A 24,110-nucleotide genomic window follows, 5' to 3' on the forward strand; every position below is an offset into this window, starting at 1 on the left:
TGTGCAGGCCAGTCAAGTTCTTCCACACCGATCTTGACAAACCCTTTCTGTATGGACCTCGCTTTGTGCACGGGGGCATTGTCATGCTGAAACTGGAAAGGGCCTTCCCCAAACTGTTGCCACAAAGTTGGAAGCAGAGAATCGTCGAGAATGTCATTGTTTGCTGTAGCGTTAAGATTTCCCTACACTGGAACTAAGGGGCCGAACCTGAACCATTAAAAACAGCCCCAGACAATTACTACTCCTCCACCAAACTTCACAGTTGGCACTATGCATTGGAGCTTTACACCACTCCAGCCGATGCTTGGCATTGCGCATGGTGATCTTATGACAATGCCATGTTGAAAGTCACTCAGATCTTCAGTACGGGCCATTTACTGCCAATGTCTGTAAGCGACGGGTGTGGCTGAAATATCCAAATCCACAAATTTGAAGGGGTGTCCACATACTTCTTTCTGTGTGTATTTGGATTTGAGCCAGCTAATAATTCTGCCTCACCCCCATCATTCAAAACAAATAGCAAGCGCAAAAGCATGCTAACCTAGTGGCATTCTAACCCTTCCCAAATAGCATGTAATCAAAACGCTTGCATGTCTGAGAATCCGTACATTTAGGCTGATCATCTTTTGCATTTACATGCAAAACCAGGAGGGTTGTTTTCAGGAAAAGGGTGGGTGCAACAGCAATGGTTAGCTATCAGTAGCAAATGGGGCGAGAGCGAGAGTGAACCCCACCACAAATATACACACATTTGCTTCCACTTCCAGGGCAATCATCACCCATAGGCTCAACTGAGGGGCAGCAGGAAGAAGATAAGGATCAGAGGTGAGACTAGTAGACGAAGTTAACTGGGAGGCAAAGATTAAAGACATTTCTGACTGGGCAGAAGGAAAGGGGAATGCTTGATGAGGATGAGATTACATGCCATTGAACATGCAGTAGACATTAAACAGTGGATTATTCATTAAGTCACACATTAATGAGATGACGTGTTATGTCTCTAATTCATCTAGTAACCACCCTCTATACATGTATGTGTAGCTATTGTAATATGAACATAAACCATTGCCATAAACTACCATCTAAGATGCATATATTGGGGATTTAGCGTCTACCAATCAACAGTCGTAATTTTTTTAAAGTTATTTTATTTCATCTTTATTTTAGAAGAAATTCTTATTTACAATTACGGCCTACACCGGCCAAACCCGGACGACGATGGGCCAAATGTGCGCCACCCTTTGGGACTCCCAATCACGCCCGGTTGTGATACAGCCTGGATTCGAACCAGAGTGTCTGTAGTGACGCCTCAAGCACTGAGATGCAGTGCCTTAGACCGCTGCGCCACTCGGGAGCCCAACATTAATGTTTTTGAATGTCTTAACTTCAAGAAATCAATATCTAACATATATCGTGTGCTTATTTATTGCAAAACAATAATCATGCCTCGTCATATTAGAGCTAAAACAATGACACGACAGGTACGATTTCAATGTCATGCTACATCTAGTTTGGCATGTAGACAACAGGCAGTAGTGTACAGGTAACACAACGGATACAAAGATGATGAATTAGAGAAAGGAGATCAGAGTGAAGAAGAGAGAGAGGGGATATTGCCAGCTTGTGTTGGGCCACTGAGAACAAGACTACATCCCAATAGTCTCTCCTTCCTTCTAAAGTGTGTATTCGCTCACTACTCCCCACACATTTTAAAGCATTCAACTGGTCTACAAAGACTTTCCATATATAATTTCCTTTCAAATCCATGAAGGGAAGTGAACAAGTGCACACTTCGGGAGAAAAGAGAGATTTCGGGGAACCTAAGGCCGAAATGCTCGTCTGAAATGAAGACTTTGTGACGGAAGGTGGCATTGTGATGTGGCACACTCACTGTCCAGGATGTCTCCCAGGCCCTGGGCGCGGAGCAGGTCCTTCAGCCGCGTCACCTCGTCCTTCAGCTCGCGCACAAGCTTGTTGTTGGGGTCCTCGTTGATGACGGCATTGCACTTGATCTGCTTGGCCCGGTCAGCATAGCTAGCAAAGGAAGTGAGCAAAACACATTTACTACAAATAATATTGACGTAGAATTGGGCTTGTTCGTCACTGCAGCTGATGTTGAAGGCAACTGCCAACTGACTGACGCACAAATCCCTTGCCTCATAAATAACTACTCATTACTATGTAGATCAGTCAGAGACTATTTACCCACAATGCATTACAGATAGTCAACTTAATTGTCTCCTGAAAAATCTGACTTAAGACAATGATTATAATAACTACTAATGTATTTAGCCCCACCAAATCTCACTCTGCATTACAGTAACACAATGAAACAATACAGTAACATTTTACAGTAATATCGCATTTTGTGTTGTTTAAAAGAAGTGAGCCCTACCGTAGTGTGCTGAGGGTTTCATCATAGTTGATATCTGCAGGACTGAGGGCGGCTACCATGGCTGTTCTGGAGTTTCCACCTGAGTGAGTGAGAGAAAAAGAGATTGGAACAAATGAATTCCCTTGTTACAAATCACGAACAAAATAATTTACATGACAAGGTGCATACAAGGTCATTCCCGTGAAAACATCAAAAAAGCTTAACTCTACAGTGTTATTGTATGGATACTCATTGCTATACAGTTTTTTCTTAGACTGAGCTGATACATTGGAAATGCTCTCCCAATGACAGGTGAATGTGCATTTTGGATCTACACACACAAATATGCCCAATGAAACTTCTAATTGTCTACCTATGTTGAAATACAGTTTGCAGTCTAAAAAAAAAAAAGAGTAGTATTTCTTCATCATGTTATAGTATAACACAGGTTTTCATCTTGACTTTCATCTTGATATGCCATTCGCTTAATGGTTTACATACATTACGGTCACTAGATTCTGAATGTATTTCTCATATAATGCAGTTACATAGTTGGCATGATTTATCTATTCTTACCTAGGTTCTCCCTAAGCAGCCATGTCAAAACCGAGTCTCTGTAGGGGATAAAGTCAGTCTTCTTCTTCTTCTTGCTCTGTGTCAAACAAAACCAATGTTAGAGGGTGGTGAACAAACAGAAATGGATGGATGGATGTTAGTTTCCCAATGTAAGATGGAAAGAGTGATGGGAGGAGAGGCTGAAGGGAGAGTCTACTGTAAAATGGCAGCATCTTCACACTAAGTGCATTAGCGGTGGTGAAGATGGAAGAGGCCTGAATTCTGATGATTTTGTTCCAGTGCAAATGTGTCGGTTCCTCCAAAAAGTAAAATAAAATAGTATTCGTCAGATGCGCTGAATTCAATGGGTGTAGACTTTACTGTGAAATGCTTGCTTACGAGCTCTTCACAACAATATACAGAGCTAAAAATAGTAACACAAGAGGAATAAAATACACAAGAATGGAGCTTATATACAGGGAGTACCAGGACCAGACCACTGTGCAGGGGTACGAGGTAGATATGTACATGAAGGCTGGGTAAAGCGTCTAGGCATCAGGGTATACACCGAATGTACAAAACATTAAGAACACCTGCTCTTTCCATGACAGGCTGACCAGGTGAATCCAGGTGAAAGCTATGATCCCTTATTGATGTCACTTCAATCAGTGTAGATGAAGGTGAGGAAACAGAATAAAGAAGGATTTTTAAGCCTCGAGACAATTGAGACATGGATTGTGTATGTGTGCCATTCAGAGGGTGATTGGGCAAGACAAAATATTTAGGTGCCTTTGAACGGGGTATGGTAGTAGGTGCCAGGTACACCGGCTTGTGTCAAGAAATGTAACGCTGCTGGGTTTTTCACGCTCAACAGTTTTCCATATGTATCAAGAATGGTCCATCACCCAAAAGACATCAAGTCAACTTGACAACTGTGGGAAGCATGTGTGTCAACATTGGCCAGCATTTCTGTGGAATTCTTTCGGCAGCTTGTAGAGTCCCATTCCCCGATGAATTGATTTAGAATTGAGGCGGTTCTGAGAGCGAAAGGGGGGTGCAACTCAATATTAGGAAGGTGTTCCTAATGTTTTGTACACTCAGTGTATAATTAGAGTAAAATGAAGAAAAGAGAAGCAGCAGCATATGATGAGTGTGAAAGTACATGTGTGCATATGTGTGTTTGTGTTGTGTCGGTATGCGTGTGTGGCGCGTGTATATGAAAGTGTGTGGGTTTTGTGTGAGTGTCAGTATAGTGTGTGTGAGTGTGTATTCATAGTCTTGCGAGTGGGCATAGAATCAGTGCAAGATGGGCTCCATGCAGATAGTCTGGGTCCATTGCAGATAAAATTAAGGTGATGAGTCAATGGAGAAAAATGGTCGGGTGACAAAATTACACCTTAGCACAGACAAAATATTGCCATAATCCGTCTCTTTTTGGATGGATCAGTGGTTTGAAATGACTCAACACACAGGGTTTACCTTGCTGGTAGTGTAATCCTGGGTATGCAAGTAACACCAGGGGAAGAGCAGAAGAGCAGACCAAGTTACAACATGCCTTCCTCGTGAGGAAGAGGATGACAGAGGGAGAGCGAGGGAGGGAGGGGGAGATAGAGGAAGGAGAGAGAGAGATAGACGGTACTCACCACCTCAGCCAGGGCAGAGATGACCTTCCCTAATGTGGTCAGAGATTTGTTGATGTTGGCTCCCTCCTAATAAAGACAAGCCACATAGCAAATATCAATTTAATTAGACCCTTAAAGAAATACATAGCTACTTGGTGTATTTGTGGTATGTTGCTGAAGAGTGGCCTACATCCATAATAACAATAATGTCATTTAGCAGATGCTTTCATCCAATGCGACTTAGAGTCACACATGCATACATGTTTTTATATGGGTGGCCCCAGCGGGGATCGAATTCACAAGTCTGATGTTGCAAGCGCCATTCTCTACCAACTGAGCTACAAGGGTCCTACCTTTAGCCTGGTGCCTTTGGCTCCAGTAGAGTCAGCTCGCTCACTGCCTGCCAAGTCCACCAGACTGATTTTGCTGACCTGGAACGGGTTAGATGGGAACAATTAGTTTAGGACTAACACTCACACACAAAATCCATCAATTGCCTCACATTATTATTTTCTTTAATTACATTCAAAATAAACCGTAAGAAAAATAATATCCTAATCATGGAAATTGCAGGTATAGCTAAATAGTTTACCCAATACAACTAGTTCATAACAAACTGCATACACTAATATAATATTAATAACCAAAACAGTTGCAATTCTAAACCAATTAATACCTAAACATATACTTTTGTCAAGTCAATGGAAGAGCGACTTCTACACAGAAATCTGATAGTATCACACTACAATAGACATTGTGTGTATACTGACAGTGGCTCCTTTGTATGTCCATCATAATCACAGGAAATGTGGAGAGGTCAAATTGGGATCCCATTCCTCTCACCTTTTCTGTGGAGAGGTCTGTCTCACTGTCGTACTTCCTCTGCGTGAAGACGATGGTGAAGACGGCGTGGGACCTGCTGCTGGTCTCGTTCATGTTGGTGGCTGCCACCGTCCTGTAACACAGTTGACACATTAGTTGAATCACACCAAATGGAAAGATGTGAAACCCATCGTATTGCTATCTAAAAAGTATATTGAAATGGTTTGAATGTTGATGTAAGACTTATATGGGCACGTATTTCGTCCTGTATTGAGTGTTCAGAGTATTGTTATTCAAGGAAAGACTTTCGTACAATACATTCAGTACTTCTGCATTTCCCATAATTACAATAAAATATCCAAAACATCATTAATACAGTATTTAAGTAAATCCCTGGTTAAGACATTTTCAATACCATACCAAGCTTTAAAGCTGTTAACACACACACGGCTTAGGCGGTATACCGTATATCGGGTATTTGGAAACGACCACGGGATGGTTTTTGAATACCGTCGAAACAATGACGTTTTTCAATATATGTTAATATTTGTAGCTACTTTTTAAGTAAATAACTGCAGTCAACTTATTAGGAGATAAAGCAGATTACGTTCTTCATGAAACTTACCGTAGTTCCCCAGAACAGTTGAGCCAGTTAAGCGTTTGTAAATAGCACAACCAGAGAAAGCAGGAGCAGGTGAGTCCAGCTGTGTATTGACGCGTTTTATATTGAAAGTCAGTGTTTTTTTTGCTTCAATAGAGTGATCAGAGGCGTACTAAAGTTTGCATTCACAGAAAACACATTTGTGCAACACATTCGGCAGAAAATACCTTAATTTTCATCAGATGACAACAGAAGTTGAACGCTATTGGTTGGCAGCTAAACAAATAAATGAGCGTATAATTAAAAAGCAAGGTCTTTTTTGCAAAAACAATGCATGGCCATCATATTCCAAAAGAGTATCATAGGAAATGTAGATGGCTACATTCTTTCTAATGTTTGGCTTAAAGTTAATCTTGCACTTTACCCGTGAAAAGTAGGCTAAACCGAAAAGTACCAGAAAAAGTAGCTACACAGTCAGAGCGCTGTCTGCTGATAGAATGCCCGTTCGTGAAATCCAATCTGAGTGGAGAAGTGCAACTGAAGCATAAAATTAGTCTAATGCCGAGCAGAATATAGTGCTAGCTTTCTGCCATGTTTGAGAAATCTGTACAGCTGCCACTGCAATCTTGATTTCCTTGTGTTTTTCTCCTCTTCATTCTCCTCTCCCCCTCTTCTCCAAGCAGAGCAGGCAGGCCCGTTGCACTAACGACTCCAGACTCCACACAGACACAGCTTGTACACATGCAGCTCCATAGCCAGTACTGTTCTTTCTTCAGACAATAATGGGTCAAAACTTTGTTCATTTGCATAATGTCTCTCGTTCACATTCCCTTGTAAATGTCCAAACTCAAAACATATACGGTAGCTCCCACACACACGTTTAACTTTATGAGCTGGATTGCCCATCTTCGCAATTTATTTGTCTTTTGCGCTTGTTAGCAAATCTAGCTAGCAGCCTCCATTGAATTCACTATTACCTGTGCTAATTTTGCTAGCATTCTGATGATAGATGCCCAATGGGATTTTTAGCGTTTTTTTGGCGCCCCCTTGTGTACTAAGCCGGTAATACTGTAAATCACAGGATGAGAGAAGAACGGTATGATGATATGAAAATCTGGATACCACCCAACCCTAACAAACATGTGGGATATACACTAAGGAGATATGGGCTTTACAACCCACATTCCAGACATAAGCTCTCCGAGTCAACAGCAGAAGATTAAAGCAGGGTTCACTCTTCCACACGAGAACGCACACTCCCGTGACACACACGCATGCGCAGCAAGGTAGGCATGTGTACATGTACACACACACACACACAAACACACACAGTCCCAAAAGAAGAGATACCTGCCTGAGAGCTTGGGAACAGTGACCAAGCTACTGCTTTAACAACAATCCAATCAACCACATAGACTCAACAACTACTACTCAGCTTAAAACAGGATAAAATCTGGATAAACAACTCACTGAAAAGCATGACTTTTCAAGCAAATCCATTTAAGAACTGTTTCTTATTTGATTCTTAAATTATATGATCATTTGTGTGCATTTATGTCCAACCACCTCCGTCCCCACGCACTCCTCTGTGCATCCCAAATTACACCCTATTCAGGGCCTACTTTTGATCAGAGCCCTGGGTTCTGGTCAAAAGTAGTGCACTACATAGGGAATAGGGTGCCATTTGGGACAAAGCCCCTGGGTAGGTCTCGTCTTGACGCTGACCTGGCCTTGTTGCCGGCGTCCATGAGGTCGTTGATGTCGTTGTAGGAGGTGACGGCCAGCTTGGACAAGTCCTCCACGTAGGGCCCCAGCAGGGGGTGCTCTCGCACACGGAGGTTCCCTTTGTTCTTCGGGTTGAGCAAGTCCCGCACCCGCTCGCAGTAGATCTCCATGTAGCTGACCTAGAAGTGATTGCATTACAGTATGAGTATCTATTGGCCATGGCCGACTAAAGCTACAGTGAAGCCTTGACATCAGAAACATACAGCAATGCTACGGGATGAAGTTTCCACTACGTACAGATCCAGGATCAACTCCCCCTCCCCCAATCCTAATACTAAACTCACCCCAGATCAACGTCTATTGGCAACTTTACCATACACCTACATGACAGTCAAGAAGAGGGTTTTCAATCAGTAGTAATGCCATTTATAGTGTTGGAATGCTACTTTTTGTAATGCAGAAGTCACAGTATATGCTCAATATGGATCACTTGGTGTTCCATTTCAAAGACTTGAATTTGCTTAAGCATTGAGTACACGGAAGATTGAGCTAATATGCGCTGCTAGTAAAGCATTGCTAGGGAAACCACTATACTTTGAGGTTGCTCTGGATATAAGAACAAGGTAGTCACTGCAGGGCTACAATTTGGGAGGGTAGGCTTATATCAGAAAGAGGAGTGGGGAGGGGCTGAGGTAAGGGTGGAAGGAAAAAAAGAAAGAGTTTTCGGGGGGATTTAGCCCCTACTGCTGTCTGGGACTCACCTCCACTGAGAACGAGATCTCGTCTTTGTTGTTGTCATTGATTTTCTCAAATAGTTCTTCACAGAGCTAAGAGGCAGAGGAAGAAATGTGTTATTGCCATTTAGGAGCATTTAAAAGAGAGGAAGAGAGAGGAGATGCAGATCGATAGATAACACAAATAGTTTGAATGTTAGATGCCAAAACCAGGGGAGAAATATCTTAATGCAGTAAGTGCTGCCGGCAGAGAGGTGGAATGCATACAAGAGGTTGGCAATGAGAGAAACGGTTGCTTGTTTGTGAGCCAAAGCACTTCCAATCTCTTTGGGATGGGCGGAATTTAATACTCAGGTATCCAATCAATGTGAATGGTCAGCATGAAACTTCCAAATATGGTTGAAATAAAATGGGACAATACTATTGAGCCTTGCGCGTTCTCGTATAACTAAGGATATGAGCATAACTATGGACATGATCTAGGCCAGGTATTCCCAAACTGGGGTACGCAATGTTGTCGGGGGTGAGTCACCTTTTTATATCCTTCACATTTTCAAACAGTACATTTAATATTTTCAAACGGGGCTATACATTTGGGTGAGTTTAGTTTCCTCGCCTGAGTAGCCTCACTTCACTGCCAAAAATAAAATTAAACCATCTAGTGCTCAGCAAAATAACAACACAATGTCAAATACAGGTAGTCTAGTCAAATAATTAACATCCAATCACATTAACCGTTACTCTCTCGCGGGAAACCTTCACTCTTGCGCAGACATTTAGAACCGAAACAGGACAATTTGAAAAATAAGCCACGGGTGTTTGAGTGAGAATAAAGATGACTTTCAAGTAGTAAGATATGTATAAAAGCAGCAGATACCATTAATAAGAAGGGGCTAGAAGTGTCTTACATGGTGAGCTACCGAGTGGCTAGGACAGGCAAGCCCCATACTATTGTGGAGTACTTAATTCTTCCTGCTGCCGTGGATATGGCTGGGACAATGCTGGGGGAAAAGGCTCACTATACAGACAATGCCTTCATCAAACAACACTGTTTCACGACACATCAGTGACATGGCAGGAGATGTTTAGAAACAATTACTGCTTTGCATACAAGCCAGTGAATTCTATGCGTTACAGCTGGATGAGTCAACAGATGTGGTGGACCTGGCACAGCTCCTGGTATATGTCCGTTACGTTTATGGGGGGTCAATTAAGGAAGACATCCTTTTCAACAAGCCACTGAAAAGCAGGACAAGATGAGAGGATATTTTTGAAGTGTTTGGACAGCTTTATGACATCACATCTTGACCACCAAAGTCCATTTAATGGTATCTGTACTGATGGCGCAAATGCTATGACAGGGAGACATAGTGGAGTGGTAACGCGCGTGCCAGCAGTTGCTCCCGACGCCACTTGGGTACACTGCAGCATCTACCGAGAGGCTCTTGCTGCCAAGGGAATGCCTGACAGCTTGAAAAACTTTTGGACACTACAGTAAAGATGGTTAACTTTGTTAAAGCAAGGCCCCTGAACTGTCCTGTATTTTCTGCATTGTGCAATGATATGGGCAGCGACCATGTAATACGTTGCCCCGTGATAAAAGTGTTGACACTTCTTTTTTTTTTTTTAATTGAGAGACGAGCTTAAAGTTCTCTTTACTGACCATCATTTTCACTTGTCTGACCGCTTGCATTATGACGAGTTTCTCACACGACTGGCGATCTGGGTGATGTTTTTTCTCGCCTGAATGATCTGAATCTAGGATTACAGGGACTCTCCGCAACTATATTCAATGTGCGGGACAAAATTGGGGCTATGATTAAGAAGTTGGAGCTCTTTTCTGTCTGCGTTAACAAGGACAACACGCAGGTCTTTCCATCATTGTATGATTTTCTTTGTGTGCAAATGAACTCAAGCAGACGGACAATGTCAAATGTCATATAGCGAACCACCTGAGTGAGCTGGGTGCACAATTACGCAGGTACTTTCCAGAAACAGACGACACAAACAACTGTTTGTTATCCCTTTCATGCCCTGCCTCCAGTCCACTTACCGATATCTGATCAAGAGAGCCTCATCGAAATTGCAACAAGCAGTTCTGTGAAAATGTAATTTAAATCAGAAGCCACTGACAGATTTTTGGATTAGGCTGCGCTCAGAGTATCCTGCCTTGGCAAATTGCGCTGTTAAGACACTGATGCCCTTTGCAACCACATACCTATGTGAGAGTGGATTCTCGGCTCTCACTAGCATGAAAACTAAAATGGAAAATGATTTAAGACAGACTCTTTCCAATACAACCCAACATTGCAGAGTTATGTGCACCCTTTCAAGCACACCCTTCTCATTAACCTGTGGTGAGTTATTCAACATTTTTGATGAACAAATAAGATTTTATGTAAGAAAGCTAAATAAAGAAAAGGATTATTGATTATTATTATTTGTGCACTGGTCCTATAAGAGCTCTTTGTCACTTCCCACGAGCTGGGTTGTGACAAAAATACTCATTCTTATGTTTAATAAATGTATTGTATAGTGTGTGTGTGACAGGCTTACAATGATGGCAAAAAACAACATTTGAGAGTGCGCTGACCCTGGTGCTAGAGGGGGTACGCAGCTGGAAGTTGAATGTTTGAAGGGGTACGGGACTATAAAAAGTTTGGGAACCACTGATCTCCGCTGAAGAACACATAACAGAATAAATGTAATTTGTTTTAGACATTTCTTGAATCTGTTCTATGGCTCCCACAATGGTACTCTGTGATCACGGAGGCAACTGTGCTCAAGTGAAAATGTTATTGGAACATTGAACTTTGCACAGTTATTCAAGTGAGCTAAGGAGGATGGATTGAGGTGAGAGGAGCATACCAGGGGAATGATTCCCTCCTGTCCTTCCTCTTGCCTGCCCATCATGGTGTAGGACTTGCCAGCTCCGGTCTGGCCATAGGCAAAGATGCAGACGTTGTAGCCATCAAAGGCATGCTGCAGCATCTCCTTGCCAAGGTCATTGTACACAAGGCTCTGTGAGGCAAAGGTGGGGTCCTCTGGCTGTAAGAGAGAAAAATAAACATAATATATGTCCTTAAGCAGACACTTTCATCTAAAGGGACATATAGTCATGCATACACAAAAAAAAATTCATTTGGGTTGCCACAGCAGGAATAAAACCCACAACCCTTGGTGTTGCAAGTGCCATGCTCTACCAACTGAGGACCACACTTAAATGTATGTTTATGTCGAACTAGAGTACAGTTCATGGTGTGTTTCAATTCAACAGTATGCCGTTCGGCTTAGGCAATGTTTCAATTTGGCAGCCATCTTGGAGGCCATTTAGGATAAAAGCAGCACAAAGGCAAGAGGAAAGCAAACTCACCGTAGTGTGGGACCAGTAGGAGTGGTCAAAGCTGAAGGACTTTGCTGGGTCCTTTGGGTTCTTGGGGTTGGATATAACTGTTGGGGAGGAGACAAACACATTACATCACAAGGCTGATAACATTTACTGTGTAAGAGTGTGATAAGTTTGACCACTTCCAATTTATTGTATTTTAACTTCAACTGCAAAGTATTGCAAAATATTGTATGCGCGATTGAGGGTTTGGGCTATTTCAACTATTTGGAGTTTACTGTATTTGTAAAATTAATGCATTTTTGTTGCCTTAGAATAAATACTGTCTACACTCAGAGATATACAAGCAGGAAATGTATATTATAAAGTATGTAATAGACACAAAATACTAGCATTTCTGTAATAAAATCTTTACCCCTTTACAAAATAACACCTTCAAATAATCCAAATGAGATATCTGCAAATATCAAATTAAAACATGGTAGATATCTACTGCAAGACATGTGCAACTATATTTGCCTATTTCCTTGTGGTTGAGAGATCATGCATCTGTAAAGTTCCTGTTAAATGAATCAGTGCAGATACTAAAACATGTTTGCATACAGTGGGAATGGCAATACAGTAACATGCTCTGTCTCTACACATCACAGCAAAGCTAGCAATGTGTTTCGCTAATCCGTCACCTGACGTGTCAATGTATACGGTATGACAATGATGACAACATTTCTCCTCTGCCCACCCTAGCTGGCATGTCAAACACGCCTGCTAGGCTGCCTCACAAATTACATCCTATTCCCTACATAGTCCACTGCTTTTGACCAGGCACCATAGGTGTCTGGTGAAAAGTAGTGCACTATGTAGGGAATAGGGTGCCATTTGGGAAGCACTCCTAGTCCCACCAGTACCGATATCCAAGCATTCCACACCAACAGAAAGCTAAGCCCCTTGCGGAGGGGAGGGGAGTAGAGTAGAGTGGGGAGTCCCAGAGGAATATACTGTAGGGGATATTTGAAGATATTAGCGACCCGGTTGTTGCTTGAAGTCCCCTTGACAGATTGTGCGCAAGTTGGCCGGACTTCGTGCCAATCCAGGGGACTTAGCTGAGGCTAACCAGACAAACGCATACCTCCGTTGTCCAAGTGGTGGGTCAGGGAGGGGAGGGCAGGGCAGGGGAGAGGAGGGCAGGGCAAATGGAAAAATGGATACTGACTAATGTGACGAGTGTGCTCGGAGCCTAGCAACGAACCAAACAGAGTGGCAACAGCAACTGACGCCAGCAGCCCAGATGACTGGGGGAAAAACCCAGCTAACTATATTGAAGGATCACATCATTCCAAAGACAGTTTGTGATCCAAATAGCACCCTACTCCCTATATAGTGCACTACTTTTGACCAGAGCCCAGTCGTTGTTAGAATACAGTAATGAGGTCCAGTGTTAGGGCTATGGCATTCAAAGTCAATGGGCCAATTAAAGCTGGGTACTTCAGCCGAGGGTACTTAAGAGGCCTCTGCACACTGAGAAATCCCCTGTAGTATGTGTGTTCAGTGTGTGTGCTCAGTGTGTGTGTGGTGTGTGTGGAGAAGATGGCGGTGCACTGATCAATAATGCAGTGATATGGAGGAGGAAGGAGATTGCATATCATGTCACATGGTGACAGAATGTCAGTGTCTCCTCAGAAGAGAGAGAGGCGAACTCCATCAACTTTGCATAGTCAACGAGCATACCTTGCTCAATTTAGGCCTGCGTAGCCTATATTAGACTCTTAAGGGCCGTACTAAAATTGCTCAGGTAAGAGTTTAATTCTATCCTCGCTAATCATCTAGTCACAGGTCCCCTTCCTTTTTGGGCACCGAGGCGAGGGGGCTAAATTAAGCCCGATCTCACCTTTGACCCATGTCCAATGGGAAACCGGAGCCCAGGGGGTGGACATTGAAATGTACAGGATTTACGTTACAGACACCCCTTATTACCCCTTTCCTGGAACAATCCACATGGGCTATTAATGAGGGGGACTGCCTCCGCTCTGTTCCAATGCCACACCGCCCACTCAGCAGTAATAACAGGCTGATGATGGCTGAATCCCAAATGGTACCCTATTCCCTTTGTAGTGCACTACTTTTGACTGGGGCTCATAGGGAATATGGTGCCATTTGGGACACAGATGATGAGTCTGGGCCAGGAGAGGCTCCCAGCTCCAGGTTCGGGCATGAGGACAGTGACAAGCGCTAGCCAAGGCTAGCCAATGCTCACATCTGTTCCTGGTCTAGCGTACAGCATGTTGCCTTACTGGGGCACAGGGCGCCACGCCAACAGGTCAAAAGGCTGAGGGCTTCGTCCCTTTTAGTTTTATTACACCCGTCTGCGTGCACGTCAATAAATTCTATTCCAGTTGGCAGTCAAGGAGAAGAGATGAGGAAAGTTGGGTATTATTGTGGGGAGCCATCACTGGGACAGACACACTAGACCAGTATCCCAGACAGATTATATACCTCATCTTGGACTAAAAAGGACTTTCAATGGGACTCTCCACTTAGCAAGTGAGCATGCTTCTTAGTCCTGGACTAGGCTTAATCTGTGTCCTGGAAAGCAACCCACAGAATCTGTGGCTAAGATAGGCCTGGCTGACCTTCCGCATCAGTGAGGAAGATGGCTCACTCACTACAGCCTGCATTAGAGGAGGGAACACATGTTCTTTTATTCCTTTGGAGGCGATTCATGATCACGACGCACCCTGCCACAGCGCCTCAGCCCACTCCCTCCCTCTCCCCATCAGCCCACTCCCTCCCTCTCCCCATCCCTGCCCCTCTCTCGCAGTAGAACATAGCTCCCTCATATCCATCTGGCCTTAGCCATGCGTCACTCTAATAGGGCCAGGATATCAAAAAAGAAAAAACGGGAGGGAGACAAGTCTGTTGGAAGAGGAACAACTTCACAAGCAGACTGAGATGGGAACCTGTTGACTGTTTCAACTGTCAGAAAGTACTCATCAATATAGACGCAGAGGTAGCCTATAAGGCTTCTCCAGTTCTGGCGAGCGACCACAACGATACACATGTAACTTGAAATCATAATTCTTCACTGTATGCGCTTTCCTTTAGGGGTGGGGCTAAGGTGACATCATCCATGTGAAGCTGGCAGCAGGATACAGGGACTCTTTATTTGGAGAAAAACATTGAAATAATGATCCACACTTCTCAACTACTCCTGATGAACCCCTCACTACTCTCATCAACAACACAAAGTGGTCATCGTCACATGTCCAAAGGAGAGAGTGTTTGACCTGGATATCCTGCAGCTCCTGAACCATAGTTAATAAGACAGGGGGCATACTGTGCGTGAAAGGGAGAATGCTCCATGTAATGCACTATGACTCACCTACCCTGCCCTTTGGTCTCATTGTTGGATTATCAATCACGCCGTGCAGTGTGTGCGAGTTGTGTGTGTGTTATAGGAAATCTTTGGCTTTTAGAAGATAGAGTGGAGAAAAAAAATAAGCAATATCCGGTATATTCATCAATACGCACATCCTAGAGAAGGGAAAATATAGGCTCCCACAGGTAGCTTTTTTTTGTGCAAAATACTGCACTGAATCAAATCCTGAATTTAAAATGGGAGACATGTCCTTCTGTCTAATGAACGACGTCATCACCGTCTCTGCCCATCTCAACCATGGCAACAGGTACGGGACTGGATTCTGGTTGCCATGACAACCCTGCTGACACGGCACAGGAGGATGCTGCACAGTGTTTTTTCTCTCTCATTCTCCCCTTCTCAACATTCCAATTTGCCTTCTGCGAAAAAGTTATCTTGAGAGTAAATCCAGGTTTATGGACAATAAAATGCAATTATTTTCCCACAGAGGTATATTCAGCATTCCAATCCATTATAGTTGGCTAAACACGTAAAAGGCACACGGTGAAAGTGTTAGGATTTGTAAGTACAACATTAAGCTACTTAATATCGGGGCCCATATTCATAAAGCATCTTTCACACTCACCACATACACTGCTGCTACAGCTCAGTCTATTATCTATCCTGTTGCCTAGGCACTTTACCCCTACCTACATGTACATAGCTACCTCAATTACCTCGTATCCCTGCACATCGACTCGGAACTGGTACTCCCTGTAGATAACCATGTTATTTTTAGTCGTTATTGTCATTTACTGTGCATTTATTCCTCGTGTCACTGTTCCTATTTTTACTTGATCTTTAACTCTGCATTGTTGGAAAAGGACCCGTAAGTAAGCATTTCAGTTAGTGATGCACCGATATTACATTTTTGGCCGATACCGATATTTTCCTTGCCCCCCCAAAATTATACTGATAACCGATAAACATTTTTTGCGGCCCTTTAAGCATTCTAGTACAGTTAAATAGTTAACACACACACGGACAAAGCGGTCTAAGGCACCGCATCTCAGTGCAAGAGGCGTCACTACAGTCCCCGGTTCGAATCCAGGCTGTATCAAATCCGGCAGTGATTGGGAGTTCAATAGGGCTGCGCACAATATTGGCCCAGTGTCGTCCGGGCCGTCATTGTAAATTAGTGTTTGTTCTTAACTGGCTGCCTAGTTAAATATAGGTTACACACCACACTGACCAAAAAGTTATTTTGTTGGCATTTACACATGTCCCCATTACCAGTAAAACATTATCAAAACCTATTTCTTTCACTTACTTGCTGTTTCGTTATTCATTTGTTCAGTCGTTTCATTCTCAACCAGGATATCTATGGAACGCCGTTTGGGTCTTTGCGGGTCAAAAATGACAAATAACACTATTTGACGTGTCAAATAACGACATAATCTGTTTCAGTAGCTATAGGTAGCTAGCTAACTATATAGCTAGGTGTCATCTAAAATAACCCTAATTTATAAGACAGTTCTTATTTGATTAATGGTGGTTGGACCCATCTATGCGAAGCTAGCCACAATAAGGATTAGCCACAATAGTGGACTTAGCGGTTAGACTTTAAAATAAAAGTATTGCATAATTCTACGATTTGTATTCATTTGCATCACTGTCAATGCCATACTTTTATTTTGAAGGCAAACCGCAAATTCCACTCGTGCAGAATCCTTATTGTGGCTAGCTTCACAACACATAGTGAGGCTCAACCGGACCGCGTTAACCAGATGAAGCTAGCTGGCTGCTTATAACGTTAGCTTTGGGCAACAGAGTTAAGCAGCTGGCTAGCTATTTATTTTCATGAACTGAAGTTCAATTTCAATAGGAAAACAAGTGGCAACATAGCTAATAGTTACTCACAAGGATTCCTAAATCATTGCTAAGAATAATGAACATGACTGCAGTTTCTACAGGTCATTGTTTTCAGGCTAGTTGTATTGGTGCTACCTAGGTACCAAGCTAAAGCTTGTCTCGCTGAAATTTTCTTAGCTATTTCAAATGATTGCTCGACTTGTTGAGTGCTCGATCCACACAGCAGACATTGTGTGGGCTAGGTTAAGAATGCTGTGTTGCACGCGTAGCGCAACATTTTACCTGGCGTTATTACGTCGGCATTAAACTTGACATCAGGTCGATACGGATGTTGGCATTGTTAGCTAATATCGGCTGATTGCGATATGTTCACCGCTATATTGTGCATCCCTAATTTCACTATTAGTCTACACCTGTTGTTTACGAAGCATGTGACAAATAAAATGTAGGAGTCCTGATCTAGAACCAGTTTTGCCTTTCAGATCGGGGTCTGATCCTAGATCAGCACTCCTAATCTGAAACAATACTGGCTCTGAGCCATAGGCTATGCGTTTAAAAAACAATAACTAAACAGGGTCTTTCAAAATATGAAGATAAAATACATTACAATTTTAATGAAAGTACTGCATGTTTCACTTGCTAAATTCTCCTTCACACTGGGCCATGAAAACATGATTTTTGTGAAATGGAAAGGAGTCTAAATGGACTTATAGATCAGGCACATACCATGGCACCTTTTGCATGAACTCGGGTCCTTCAGGCACACTCACAGGAAATGAGCCATGACAATTTGGATGGGACACACACTGCCATAACAGGAGTCGTTGTCACAAAGGCAGAAAGGTAGGCGGGAGGATGTGAGATCAGGTGGGAACAGACAACACCAATATAAAATATTTTCCTCAAAGTTGCCATGTGCGTCCACTTATATCAGTACATTAGTCACAACTTAAACATTGCAAAACGTACATTTGATCAAATAAGCCTTAGCAAATTAGCAATACAAATCTGCAGACTAAAGCCAACACTTTCTCACAGACCGCCATACAAAAAAATCCCCACTTGGTCTGCTTCTCGCTGTATTCTGGCGTGGACAGATTTTGACGGGAGTGGATTCTTTCGCGTCGGCTCTTCCTCTCTGTACACACCAAAACATCCTCTTTATATCAAGATCATTAGTTCATACAAACCACAGCTGGAGTGACAATGAATGAGTGAGGCCAAGCACTTCACAGGGTACCTCCCAAATGGCACCCTATTCCTTATATAGTTAACTACTTTTGACCAGGGACCGTTGGTCAACAGTACTGCACTATATAGGGAATAGAGTGCCATTTGGGACATACCCACAACTCAGTGCCCTGGTTCAATGAAAGGCAATGGGGGGGGGGGGGGGGGGGTCATTAGTTCCTCTTCCAGAACCTATAGGTTGCCTGATGTGATGCAGGGGGGCTCCAATTTAGTGTGAGTGAGACAAACAACCAGCTTGGTGATGCTGGCAGCCATTTTGTGACAGGATGCTCAACAACTAAATTGGGCTCTATATTTCTTTGAGCCCCAGATGGTGATAGAGAGGCACCTGAGACTACCAGGCAGGCGAGGCAGGGCCTAAAATGGCTGAACGCGTCTGCCTCTCGGATGACCCTCCAAGGACCTGCTAGCTTCTACTGGTCTCGATCAATACCCACTAGTGAATGCGCCGCTGACAGTGCTCGCAGTGTTATAGGGAGCGAAGGTCGCTAGATAAACTCATATTTAAGAACAAAACTGAAGCAAAACGCCTAAAAAAGGACCCAGATATCCATTGAAATAATAAACCATAGAGAACTGTAATTACCATACATTCCTTTCTACGAGGCAGAGCAATTTTTATGGTTTCCCTGGGGCCTGTGTGCATATGGACAGAGTAAGGTAACGGTTCAATCCCTGAATACTTTTCAGTGAATATATCCACCATACAATACTGTGTCAACGGCACACGTGTGTTACTGTTTGGTTTCTGTTTATCCATGATTGGCCCAGTAAAAAGTCACAGCCCTGAGTCCATGTTTTAAAACAGAGGGTGAGCAACACTGATACTGATCCCTCCATCTTAAAAGAGGAAACAGAATAGGACAGGACACATTCTGACTCGCCCGCCGCCGACATACTCAGCGTGCCGTTCTCGGTTTGGCAATGGTCTGCTTGTCGCTCAGGGCCTTAGCACAGGTGGTAGAGTTCTCGCTGGACACAGCTCAACTCCACAGGCTCAAACTAGTGTCTGACCAACAGCCGTATGCTCTCGACAAACAGCTGAGCGTGTCGCAGCAACAACAGAGGACTCACAACTTCTCCAAAACAGAGACCGAGCCATGTGTGGGATTTGATTTAGCGCCTTGGATACAGCACATACTAGGACCAAGCCTTTTAAACCCTGTAGGCTATTGTCTTTCTTTTAAGGAAACAACCACCGCTAAAGTCTGGTCCAAACAGGATAAGGACACAATAGCCTTTTGTTTTGTATCGTCTTCATTTTGCCAGTGGGGTGGATTTTTTTCACAACTAGGCGGCCAAGAGTTTACCTTAACTTGAGATCTGCAGTCCCACCAAAATCGAATTTCTTTGCTCATACACTTTGGCTCAGACCATGTAAAGAGAGAACCGAAACATCCCCAATACGACAACATTGTATAATCCTATTAAATGTTAATAGCGTTGCTTTTTATTGAAATACTTAAGAGTAATTATTGCAACTCTAGGGGGAGGCATTGAATCCCCCACTGAAGAATTCTCCATTTCCACTCTGCATGCCATTCACATCACTTTCCCTTTTACTGGGTGAGGGGAGAGAGAAAAACACAGGAAGACACGAGAACAATGCAGTGAATACAGTACTTGCTGTCGACGACAGAGCCTGCACAACACATTAGGTAATGTGTTATGACAAGCCTTTATGCGGCCGGTTCCCCTCGACAATGACCCTTTTCACAGTGTTACGGTACCCCCGTTATGATTACTTTGCCACTTTAATAAAAAGGAAACTTTCTATGGAGAAGCATTGTTGGCGCTTGAGAGTGACTGCAGCCAACAGCACATTTCTCCCTCATGGTCTATGTAAACTGTGCATAAAAGGCTGCAAGAGTTGCAGGTTTATTGTAAACTCGGTTTATAGACTGGAAAAACAAATTATCTTTACGACGGCTGTAAAAAAAGTTGGATTCGAAAATATTTGGAACACAAGTAGACAATTGACAGGGTGGCTGAGGAGTAACGTTACATGAAAGGGATTACCAGTAATCCGTTACCAGCAAAAAATAATGTAATCAGACTACAGATACTTTTGAAAAACTACATGATTCATTTGAGGTTTACTTTTAAATTCAGAAAGGATGTTTGGGGGTGGGGGGGGGGGGAAATCATTGACACTTCTGTTTTGTCAATGACATTCAAAACAACATTGAAAAAAGGCGCAAGTTTAAGTTTGAGCGAGTCTGACGAGTTTCAGAAGAAAGTTCTTTGTTTCTGGACATTTTAAGCCTGTAATCGAACCCACAAATGCTGATGCTCCAGATACTCAACTAGTCTAAAAGCCAGTTTTATTGCTTCTTTAATCAGAACAACAGTTTTCAGCTGTACTAACATAATTGCAAAAGGGTTTTCTAATGATCAATTAGCCTTTTAAAATGATAAACTTGGATTAGCTAACACAATGTGCCATTGGAACACAGGAGTGATTGTTGCTGATAATGGGCTTCTGTATGCCTATGTAGATATTGCTTTTAAAAAAAATAAAAATATTTGATCTGCCGTTTCCAGCTACAAATAGTAATTTACAACATGAACAATGTCTACACTTTATTTCTGATCAATTTGATGTTATTTTAATTGATTTTTTTTGGCTTATCTTTAAAAAAGCAAGGACATTTCAAAAGTGACCCCAAACTTTTGAACGGTAGTGTATAGCCATTGATTCTTGAAGAATATAACTTAAATGCCTCATGAGTTTAGTTCAACTGCTACACTCCATGAGAACCAAAATATAAGCTTGTTTTTCCTCCAATGTTTGTAAACATTGTAAATGTAAACAAACACTGTATAGCCTCATAACATTGGTTTTAATCATCATTTTGATATCATGGATGGTCAGTCCTTGCTTCCATTACTATGTCTATTAACCTGAGTGGTTACATAACTCCGGGCCCATTCCTCAGCTTTTTACCAAAACAGAGGCGGGGCACCCGTTCTGTTCTTGTTTCATCTGTGGATTTGCCTTTGAAACAGCTGAATATTATCAAGATATCAAAGTGTCACCAACTAAAAGGTAAACAATAGGCCTATAGCAAATGCAGCATATGGCATTCGTTTTTCACATGTAAATAGCACTTTTCAGTAGTGCTCAAAGCATGCCATTCATTTATCAACTCGAATCAATGAGTCCAATCAGTCCTCCATGACAACAAAATAATAAACAGAGTGTTATGCCTTTCTGTGTGACATCTTCAGGGAGTGCTGAGAGAGGGTGAATTGATATAAGGCCAGGTGGGAAACCACTGGGAATGAGAGCAGGGCCAGCCTAACCTTCGACAGCTGCTCTAGCCCGAGAGTGCTGTCTATTTATACAGCACCAGATGGCAGCTGGTGCTTCGCATGCCGACAGACTGTCAGTGACAGGAAGGAATGGGGAGATTTCAGCCGCCTAACCTTTCCGACACACTTATCTACACTCCTATAGCCCAAGCACCAAACAGCCTCCCAGCCCACAGACACATTGCTAGCCTAGCACGCCGAGCGGCCTAGTGATATTAGCAGCTTACGCAGGCTCGCTGAGGCCAGGATCACAAAGGCTATAGAGAGGCTTCTAGAACGTCAGGCCTGAGAGAAAACATGCAAGGCAAGCAATGTTTCATTCAAAGGTTTTGCATAGTTTTGTGACAAGATGGGAAATGTTGGCCCTAACTGCTCAAGTATCTACTCTAGGACAGTGATTACATTGCACAACTTTACAATTAAAACATTAAAAGCTGGAATCCTTAAGAGGTACTGCATGTAACAATTCAACAATGAACCGTCTCGTTGTCAAATTGACTGGGGCCAGCAAATCTCGTTGTCAAGTTGCGTGGCCCATTGTTGAATTGACAAGAGATTTGCCGGCACCAGCCAATTTGACAACAAGAGATGGTCATTCTTTTGTTGACCAAGAAGAACGCAATTTTGTGTGGGCCAAATAACATTTTTGGGGAAAAAAATATTGTGAAACACTATCATTCCACTATTACTGTTGATATATTTAAGGACATTTTCTGAAATTACACTGCAAAAACATTACATATAGCTCCTTTCATTTGTGAAACTAACATGTCCCTTTGGGCTATTACAACAACAAAGTTAGTGCAAACAAACAGTTTTTCCTCACTCGGACATCATTGCACACCTGATAGGATAGCAGAATAGTGGCGCCAGTTCCCCTAATGCGGATTTGATCTTTAAAGTAAACCTTAAATTCATCCAGACATTGTGAAAATGAAATACATGAAAACTGCACATCAATTTCTAATCATTGAAAAACATCCATAGTAAGCAAATACACATTTGCAAAGCACATGTCGTTTGTACCTTTGTATGACATTATAGAAGATGATAGCTAGGGGATCCTCTTAAAACATGTGGGAGATTTCAGCTGTTTTCACAGCTCAGAGAGGAACACGGTCTCATGGAGGACATCCAAAGTGGATATTATTTCCCACGCCTGCAGGTGCACCCCCTCAAGGAGAAGAGGATATTATTTCCCCCTCAGGTCAAGGCTCATTCCAAACCCTGTGTCCTGTGAGGCTGCCCAAGGTCTACAGTAACACCCTTACAGTAATGTCAGGAGAGTCTGGCATCTACCACCCTAAAAATAACATCATTCAAACTATCTTCAAAAGGGCTTAAAAATGAAAGTCAACCAACAGTTAAAGCCCTAGTTTTGACCACACACAAATCATAGAAAAAAAATGAGTGAGATTTTATCATCATTTTAAACATCTGGTTTAGACTGATAGGCTCTCATTTAAGCCATATTGTCAAAAACATTAACATTGAAAAATTCAGTACTGAAAACAAAAAAAGATGACAAGAATATTTGTTAAATGAAATGGTTTCAAGGAGTTCTCACAAGCTGTACCTCAAAACTAAACTGGATATGCCAGGAGAGGTGTTGTTCACTCACCAAGACACACTGTACCTCGACTAAAGCTAATACCACTTTAAAATAAGCTCCTTGTCCTGGAAAGAATTCCAGCTGATACAGGTTAAACTGTCCTTCAATGCTGCCCAAGACCAAGGCATACGCTCAATTCCTGAAATTAATTTGAATGTGGGCCAACGGGCATATAGGGATTGCGGTAAATTGTCCTCTTCATATTTACGATGGTGGGAACATGACAGGGTGACTGTCTGCTTAGTTTGGATGACTTTTGGCAGATTTTTTTTTACCACATCAGGAAGTATTTTGACTTTTTCATATTCCTGTAGTCATCTCTAAAATTACCATACATATCTGGCCTTGGAGCTATGGGAACGTCTTAGACATTCCAGAACAGTGATCACAAAGCCATTATGAACGATACAAGGATGGAGATAAATAATTGTAATTCTGGTATTGGATAAATATAACTTGGGGTTCAGTTTTTCAATGTACACAACCAATCTCACTTGTTTATTTGTCTTTGTGAAAATATGTCTTCCCCAGATATACTAGTTTTCCCTACACTCTGCACAGCTTTCGGTTGGTTAATCATCATACACTCCACCCACAATACATCACTGTGGGCAGCAGCGCCAGTGTGGTACATGGTTCCTGACATCCAGCTAACACAACATGCGCCCATTTTACAGAGGAGTGACCTGAATTTCTTCAGCTCCTCTGAGAAAAGGCGGACTCTAAAGTGACTTGCTTTATGTAAGCTTCATAATCACAACACTTTGCAAAGGCTTGGATAATGCAGGGAAACGTTTTACAGGGAAGCTACAGTAGTTTTAGTTTCTATAATTGCAGGGAAGATAAACGGGTTGATGGTAAAGGTTAATGTCAGATGACTAAATTTCTTCTCCAGAATCCTCTCTGTGTTCGATGGAAATGACAAACCG

General features: G+C 42.6%; 1 protein-coding gene across 9 annotated transcripts in view; it reads right to left on the reverse strand.

The window, feature by feature from the left end:
- The window catches only part of kif1b (kinesin family member 1B), a 101,283-nt gene that overhangs the window by 60,524 nt on the left and 16,649 nt on the right, over positions 1–24,110 (reverse strand). For 5 of the 9 annotated variants that reach the window (XM_014145800.3, XM_082962101.1, XM_014145797.3 and 2 more), the window contains exons 3-13: positions 11,807–11,883; positions 11,302–11,481; positions 8,461–8,526; positions 7,700–7,878; positions 5,395–5,506; positions 4,905–4,982; positions 4,573–4,638; positions 4,409–4,426; positions 2,951–3,026; positions 2,396–2,474; positions 1,892–2,034 (exon numbers count right to left, since the gene is read on the reverse strand). In XM_014145800.3, the coding sequence (XP_014001275.1) occupies positions 1,892–2,034; positions 2,396–2,474; positions 2,951–3,026; positions 4,409–4,426; positions 4,573–4,638; positions 4,905–4,982; positions 5,395–5,506; positions 7,700–7,878; positions 8,461–8,526; positions 11,302–11,481; positions 11,807–11,883 (1,074 nt within the window). Of the gene's footprint in view, positions 1–749; positions 792–1,891; positions 2,035–2,395; positions 2,475–2,950; positions 3,027–4,408; positions 4,427–4,572; positions 4,639–4,904; positions 4,983–5,394; positions 5,507–7,699; positions 7,879–8,460; positions 8,527–11,301; positions 11,482–11,806; positions 11,884–24,110 lie in introns of all 9 variants that reach the window. The other 4 variants (XM_014145801.3, XM_082962099.1, XM_014145805.3 and 1 more) reach the window with 2 other exon arrangements.

Source organism: Salmo salar, chromosome 15 (assembly GCF_965601325.2).
Source record: "Salmo salar chromosome 15, fSalSal1, whole genome shotgun sequence".
In the NCBI taxonomy this organism is placed as follows: Eukaryota; Metazoa; Chordata; class Actinopteri; order Salmoniformes; family Salmonidae; genus Salmo; species Salmo salar.